The 8,150-nt window shown below is 34.6% G+C and overlaps 1 protein-coding gene across 1 annotated transcript; it reads right to left on the reverse strand.

Moving 5' to 3' along the window:
* Positions 1-4,252: 4,252 nt before the first annotated feature.
* LOC107475045 (NADPH-dependent aldo-keto reductase, chloroplastic) lies at positions 4,253-7,360 on the reverse strand. The gene is made up of 7 exons (XM_016094696.3): positions 7,156-7,360; positions 7,003-7,053; positions 6,678-6,754; positions 6,495-6,582; positions 5,685-5,960; positions 5,260-5,505; positions 4,253-4,530 (listed from the first exon to the last, which is right to left on the reverse strand). Exons 1-7 carry the CDS (start codon positions 7,276-7,278, stop codon positions 4,444-4,446), a joined length of 948 nt encoding a protein of 315 aa, XP_015950182.1. The 5' UTR covers positions 7,279-7,360; the 3' UTR covers positions 4,253-4,443.
* Positions 7,361-8,150: the final 790 nt, after the last annotated feature.

An 8,150-nucleotide genomic window follows, 5' to 3' on the forward strand; every position in this document is an offset into this window, starting at 1 on the left:
AGCTTCCATGGCCGCCACCGTTGAGCTTTGAAGAAAAAAGGACTCACAGAGGAGAGAGAAAATGTAATGGAACTCCGCTGCTACTGCTTCCATGGTCGCCGTGGTTGTTGCCGTCATGCATGGTCGATGGGAGCAGCGCTAACACTGCCGGAGTTTGTCGCTGGAGCTACGGCTGCTTTGTTTAGGGTTCCTTTCTTTGCGCAGTAAGTTGTTTTATTCTGAAAACTCTTTTAGTCACTCTTTCGTATATGTTGCTGAGGTTTTTGCAACGTTATTGCAATAGAGTTGAGTTTCGATTCTTGCATGTTGCGTTTGGAGTTTCTGTTGTTGTTGCGGAAGCGTTCAGGAGCTTTGGTTGTGGTTGCTGCTGTTGCGGACCAGGAGAAAAAGAGTTTTGATGCGTTTTATAGCTTTCGAATTTCGACTATTTGAGTTAGGGGCACTTTTCTTAAACTCATTTTACTTTCAAAAATTGTTACAACTCGATATTAATGCAAAAAAATATTTTTATGATTTTGTAAGTCTTATGGATTGAACTGAGTTGTCTTGAATGAATATAATTGCTTGCTTGATTGATTTATTAAATTATTGAGGAAGCTGGTTATTCTGATTTGTCAATTTAGCTTGTTGAATTGGTTGTTGTTGAACTAATTTCTTGAATTTGGTTTCTGGATTATGATAGAATGATTTGAGATATTTAAATTAGTTTTTTTGTTTGATTTATCAAAAATAATTTTGAGAATTGTAAATATTTTGAGATATTGAAATTAGTCTGATTTTGAAAATGATGTGAAGTGAGTTCAAAAAATGGCTTGGTTAGGACCCGAGAAGGATGGCAAAAGTCTGAGTTTTAGAGAAAATGTTGCCAAAAGTTTATGAGAAATTGAAAATTTTGTTTTGGTTAATTTGATTAAAGAACTATTTTACTTGAATTTGATTTTACTAAAAAATGAGTATGTTTTGGAAGAGTTTTTAGTGAATTTAAAAGTATTCGAGTTTGATTTAACAAAATAGAATGGTTCCGAGTTATTGTGAGAATGTTTGAAATAAGAATAAATTTTAAATGGAGAATTATGGAAGTTGGCTCTTTAGCCTATAAAATGATTATGAATTGAATCTGATTATTTTTTTAAGCATGATTGATTGTGAATATTATTAAAATGTGATTGGCAAGGACGATGGTCTTATCCCACTTGCGTGTTTGAGATTGATATGTGAGTATGATTGATGTTGGGAGGACGATGATTTTGTCCCGCTCACGGGTTTGGCAAGTTAAGGATGAAGGATTCCTTCTCTTGTCATGGTATGGATGTGAAAAAGGTGGAAAGACACTCTCTTTCGTATTATTTTTTCCACATCTTTCTCTGGTTGTAAGATGTAAAGGCACACTCCATCGATGTGAAAAAGGCACTCTCCTTCGTAATTCTTCCAAGAGAAGGTGGAAAGACACACTCCTTCGATGTGGAAAGGCACTCTCCTTCGTTTATAATCCTCCTGGGGATGCGCAACCTAGAGATAATGTCCGGATTAGCTATCGGATGTGTCGGGTTTTGGCAGTTTAACCGACACGTGAGCTCATGGCTCGTAGGACAGACATGCATCATACTACATTTGTTTGCTTTTGTTTGGGTGTGCTTAAGTGTTTTGGTTGCCTATCTGATGAATTCTATCTAACTGTTAATTGTGGTACTTGCTGTAACTATTTTCGGATTGTGTTTGCCTTGTATTGTTTGCACTTGTGATTGGTTTTGTCTTGAGACTGAGTATTGGTGAATGAATTGATGCTTTTGATGATAGTGTGGTTGATAATGTTTAGACCGGAGGTTGAGATTTATTTATATATTGGACTGGAGGCCGAGAGTCGTTTATATGTTGGACCGAAGGGCGTGACTTGATTTTGTATTGGGTCGGAAGCCGTACTTGATTTCGTTATGGGATTTGAGTTTTAAAACTCTTATATTAAAGAAGAGAACTTTGAATTTTGGATAATTAATTGTTGTGGTTTTAAAAATGTTCATAAGACGAAAGGAGATCACTGTTTTTTTTAATTCATTCCTCTTTTATATGTATCCTCTTATGACAATTTTTAAACCCTCTATTGAGAACTTGCGAGGACGATGTTCTCACCCCCTACAGATTTTCCTTTTTAGGACAGACGAGGAAGCTGCTGAAGTTTTTGCTAAGTCCTTACCTGTGCTATTTCTATTTGTATATATATTAATCATAATTTTTATTTCGCCTTTGTCATTATAATTTTTTAAGAGGGATAGGAGTTGTATGATTTGTATGTATACAATATGTATAAGTTACTTGTGTAAGAAATTTTGTATATATGAATATGCATGTTAGTAAAAATTTAAAAGTATTTCCGATTTTTTCCAAGAAAACAACGATACGGTTTCGAATTAAAGGCACATAGTTTATTATTAAATATATGAAAGTCGTAATATTCTCATTATCAAAGTGGCACAGCCGAAAGCGTGACATTCTAATAGTGAGGGTGTTACAATGTCCATACAGCTTATGGAACTCGCAATATTCTGTCTGACTTCTAGCCTTTTTATGTTTGATAGGCCAATGAGGTGAAAGCTTTTCGGTGTAACATATCCCCCTATAGACATTTACAAGAAAAACTCGGAACGGGTTGTAATTATGATACCTTCAAGGCTTTTCTGAGTTGTTCTCTTTCTTTTCTTAGTTTCCTTCTCCTTGTCCCGAGTTTGGTAGGCTAGGTTGGCCTCGGAAAAGACTCTCTAAGTCGAGAATTTTCCTCCATGTTAATGTACTTTTCTGCTCGCTCTTGTACTTCGTACAAGGAAGTCGGGTGTCGCTGGATATGGATTGGGAGAACGACCTTTCTTTAAGGCCATTAACCAACCCCATCATTACTACTTTAGTAGGTAAGTTTTGTATTTTCAAGCAGGCTTTGTTGAATCTCCACATATAGTTTTGGAGTGTCTCTCCAACTTCTTGTTTGACTCCTAATAGGCTTGGAGCATGCTTCACTTTGTCTTTCTAAATAAAAAATCTGGTAAGAAACTTCCTTGTCAGGTCATCAAAGTAAGTTATCGACCTGAGTAGTAAGTTATTGAACCACTTCATTGCAGCTTTAGTCAAAATTGTCGAGAAGACTTTCTAATGAGTAGCATCAGAAGCATCGACTAGGTACATCTGACTTTTGAAATTACTGAAGTAATATCTCGGATCGATCATTCCGTCGTAAAGATCCATATCAGGAGTTTTGAAGTTTCAGGGGACCCCGACTTGCATGATCTTTTCAACAAACGAATCTTCGTCCCCAAGAGGATTTTTCTCCCGATTTGTCCGATTACTCCGTCTTCGGAGGTCGGCTTATATTCTCAAGAACTTTTCCATCATTTCTTTTCACCATCGTACTTCTTTTCGTAATTTTCGTTTTGCTTCTTGTTGTCGCTCAGCTTCCAACTCGAAGAATTTTAATAATTCACGGTAGTCGTTAACTAATCTCAATATTTCCATCGGATGGGGAGGTTCTTCAACTTCGGGTGGATGGACCTCCGAATGAACCTGCCACGGTTGAGGGTTTCCCCGACATTCCTTCCCATGGGAGCATTTGTTGTTTCTTGAGGTGGAGGTAATGCTAGCGTCAGGTCATCATGGTGGGGCTTTGGTTCCCACTCAGACGACGTATGACCGTCTTCATACTGGTTGTTCGCTATATACGGATGTAGACTTCTAGGTCTTCGACAACGGTGCAAATGTTCTGAGGGTTGTCTGAAACAGTGATCTGAGCCTGAACGTGAGGGCCAAACTCTTTCTGAGGCAGCGTCTGACTTGTGTTGGAGCCGAGGTGCCGCCGTCCGAGTTATTCGTGAGAAGTTGAGGGTGGTACCTGCAAGAGACTCCGATATTTAAGTTAGCAAGTACTTTAAACAGGTTTTTAGTAGATTAAGTTCTTCAATATATCTGAAGAGTGTCAGTGTATTTATAATAGAATAGATAACTACTTTTTGAAATAATTTCACCTTTATTGATGGATAACTATTCTTTTATCTCAGGAATTTGTTAAGACCTACCTTTTAGATGAGATAGAAATAGTAGGAGATATTTAGGAGGTAATTACTTATTTAAATAAACAAGGTCGGACTACTTGCATCGTACCCAACCTCTTGGGTTCAGACTAGCTGCATCGTACCCTATCTCTAGAGATAAAGGAGACCACTTTTTTTGGTGGGATTTAACACTTTGCTTGACCTTATTTTGGGTCATGGTATAAACAAGTTCTTTAAATAAGTTTAACAGAATTTAAAATACAACAATCATTTATTACATAAAAATTTAATACAGCATAGCATAGATCAACATATAATACAGTTTGGAATAGAATATCACATGGCAAAGAAAATAATTGTCCACAATAACTTTTGTACTATCACCATTGCCATCTTGATGCTGCAAACCCCTCTATTCTCCATCCCAGAGTTCTGCAGGAGTCTTATATGCACCATAAGTTTCATGCACAAATAATCCAGTACCATCAATAACCCTCTCCTGCATGAGTTAAATACCAGTGTTATTTAAAAGAAGCTTCGTTTTATCTTTATTTATTTTATTATTATTATTTACATTCTGATAAACATACTTATTGTTGTGCCAGGCATAAATAATGAATTATGGCGTCAACAAAAATGCTAGAAGAAAAATAAGTGCCAGGAGAAACTCAAAAACTATTAGATTTTTTTTTAGAGTAGCAGGAAGAATAAATTGCCTAAATATTGTAGGATAAGAAGTGTAAGAAAAGATTCACAAAGAAAACTTTGAAGTGGTCAATACATTACCGTTTTCTTTTGTTGAATATTACTGTAAGGAAATTTCTTTGGTGAAAGTTAGAATTAGATAAAGAAGGAAGATTATTACTAAATTTATAAAGAAACATGTGCATAAGCAACCTTCATTATTCACCAAAACTTCACTCTTCACCGTAGCATTACCTTTACGCAATCCATATTACCTTCTAAGAGGTAATCTACATTAACCATGTAGAACCTAATTGGTAGTCTTCCAAACAAGTCATTATAACATTACCCATAATTTAGAAGATGGCAACATTTCTGGTTGGGAATATGAAATAACAGTAATCTTATTACATAATGTGTCAACCTTCCTCTAGATGATAACAAATTGCAGGGTTAGTGGCCAAAGCATTATGGAAGACTCTTGGGCTAGTTGAACTAACCACCAAAGTAGCTATGAAAAAAGTAGATTAAATTTATCACTTGCCTGCTTAATTTCAGAAAACTTGGCCATTAGATCGTCAGGGATAGACCAATCAAAGACATCAAAGTTGCTCCTGATCCTCTCGTCGTTAGCACTCTTTGGCAGTACACTATGCCCTGCTTGCAGACCCCACCTGAGGGCCACTTGTGCTGGTGTCTTCCCTAACTTATCCGCAACCACATTAAGCACAGGATTCTTAAGGAGGTTATTCTTGTGACCGGGAAATTGAGAACCTAGTGGAGAATATCCCTGGAGAAGGAAATTCAGAAATTCAGAATGGTTCATATGTACACCCATTAGAAGCTGCATCAAATTTATCTTCAACTAGCTCTGGATAACTTCTTTATGTTTCCCAAATAAAAAAAAAACAATAATTCATTTATTGAATCATCTAAATTTTGAAATAGGTCACTGGATGCTTTGCTTACAGATAGGTGAATTCCTTTGGATTTACAGAATTCATGCAACTTTGGCTGCTGCCATTGCGGATGCAACTCCACTTGATTAACTGCAGGAGGAACACGCGCTATATCCAACAGATCTTGAAGCTTCTTTGAAGAGAAATTACTCACCCCGATAGCTCTAGCCTTGCCAGAGTCGTACAGGGCCTCCATTGCTCTCCATGTATTGGGGATGTTTGGTATTGTAAGATATTCAGGCTTGATTCCAACAGATCCCTTTTTTATGCTGACTGGCCAGTGAATCTATGCATAACCAATCAATTCAATTAACAAAACGAAATCGATTAAGCAAATTAATATTTTCATGTAAGAGTTTCTGTAAGCTACTATTTTGTAATATAGATTTATAGAATGCAATTGAAAAAGAATGGGAAGCACAGCTTAGCCTTAGCCTGGGTTCCGATACAAAATTTTCACTACAAAATTGTTTCAATTTTTTTGAATGCTGTATGTGGGTCTTGGGGATACTGGATTGTCTTTCTGGGTGGATCGGGTGTCTCAGATGTATCACCGTTAACAACCAGAACTTTTGCGACAATTATATTGCCAAAATGATTTTGCAATGCTACTAAGTATTTAACTACCAGTATGATTTCTATAAAAGGGTTCTAGTCGAAACCTTCTGGTTGTGTAGCATAGAACATCTTAGGCATATATGTATGCTCCATAATGTTCCAAGAATTTCTCATGTACCAATGCAGCATAACTAAAACAATTTCTTTTGAAAAAACAATAAGTAGTGCCTAATCTTCCAAGTCTATAAAAGATAACACATACCAGATAGAGATCTACATAGTCAAGTTGCAACTCTCGTAACGTTTTATCTAATGCTTTTGGTACATCTTCAGGATCATGATCTGTGCACCTGGGTTTATAGTCAAGAAACCAAGTGAACGTTGCTAAGCAACCAAATGTCTCTAACATTGAGAAATATCACAGCATTTTCAGAAGAATGCATACCATAGTTTTGAGGTGATCCATATTTCTTCACGCTTTACAACACCTTCATCAAAAAGCTTCTTGAGAGCAGAACCAATCTACAGAGACCAATATTCCAACTTTATCTTATTTTTATTTTCAAAGCAAAAAGTTTACTAGCAAACATTAACAAACACATCGAGCACTTCACTTTACCAAAGATAAACAAATTCACCAGCTAACATAAGCAAATTTTCATGTAAACCAAAAATTAAGAATAAGTCAAAAATCTATAAATAACAGAACATATGCAAGTAAGAGGTAAGATCATAAATTCATAATCATTCAGTAAACTAATGATTATTACCTCTGCTTGATTGCCGTAAGATGAAGCACAATCGATATGTCTGTATCCAACCTGACATGTCAAACACAAAAATTATAATCATAAATTAATAATCATCCACCACTAGGGTTAGCTCTTCTACTTATAAAAATAGAAAAACAAATGTGAGTGTACCTTGATAGCGGTGGTAACTGCTTTGGCCAAGGCTCCAGGATTTTCAGCCTGAAAAGTTCCTAATCCAACAGAAGGTATCTTGGCACCTGTGTTCAGCTCGAAGAATCTAATTTCCTCCGCCATAATTTCTTTAATTAATTAATTAATTCTCTTCAACGATCACTTGCGTAATCGCTTTGGTGTTTAGTTATTAGTCTATTTATAGTTTATACAGAAGAAACTTGGAACCTTAGGACTTAGAAAAGTGAGAAGATGATGTTAGCGCACACGTCAAATTGTGATTGGATAAAGGATAGAGACTAGAGATTAGAGTCTTCTAGTAAATAGTAATGTGGCCGTTTTAAATTTTAGTACTAATAAGTAATAACTAATAACTAGTAAGTGTCGGAAGCGAAAAACACTCGTCAGTTGTATCATGTATGACTCTTCCCATGACATATTTGATAATGAATTATTTAATGATAGTCAATGCATTTGATGGAAATGAAAAAGACCCATCTATCTGTCATCCATTATTAAAATTGAAATTCTTCAATTAATGTCATATCCTAGATGATACATTTTTGAAGATATTTTTTATTTACTTATTTATTTTAAAGTGATGAGTGAAACTCAAATTCAAGACTTTTAAATAAAAATAAAGAAATTATGTCATTTCATTAGCTTATTTTATTTTATTTTTTAAAATATATTAATTAATTAATTTAATTAAAATAAATATTAAATTATTTAATATTTTATTTTTTAATATTAACTATAATTAATCAAGTACATTAATTATTTAATTTGATTGAAATAAATTAATTAATTTTATTTTAATTTACATTAATTTTTTCGCTTATGTTTTTTTATTAATACTTTTTAAAAGTATTATAATTTTTATATGATAGATGCATAAAATATTTTTATTTATTTAACTTATTTTATTGAGTCAAACAACTATAATTAATTTATTATATTAATTATTTAATTTAACTAATTTAAATGTATATTAT

The sequence above is a fragment of the Arachis duranensis genome, chromosome 2 (genome assembly GCF_000817695.3).
Source record: "Arachis duranensis cultivar V14167 chromosome 2, aradu.V14167.gnm2.J7QH, whole genome shotgun sequence".
Classification (NCBI taxonomy): Eukaryota; Viridiplantae; Streptophyta; class Magnoliopsida; order Fabales; family Fabaceae; genus Arachis; species Arachis duranensis.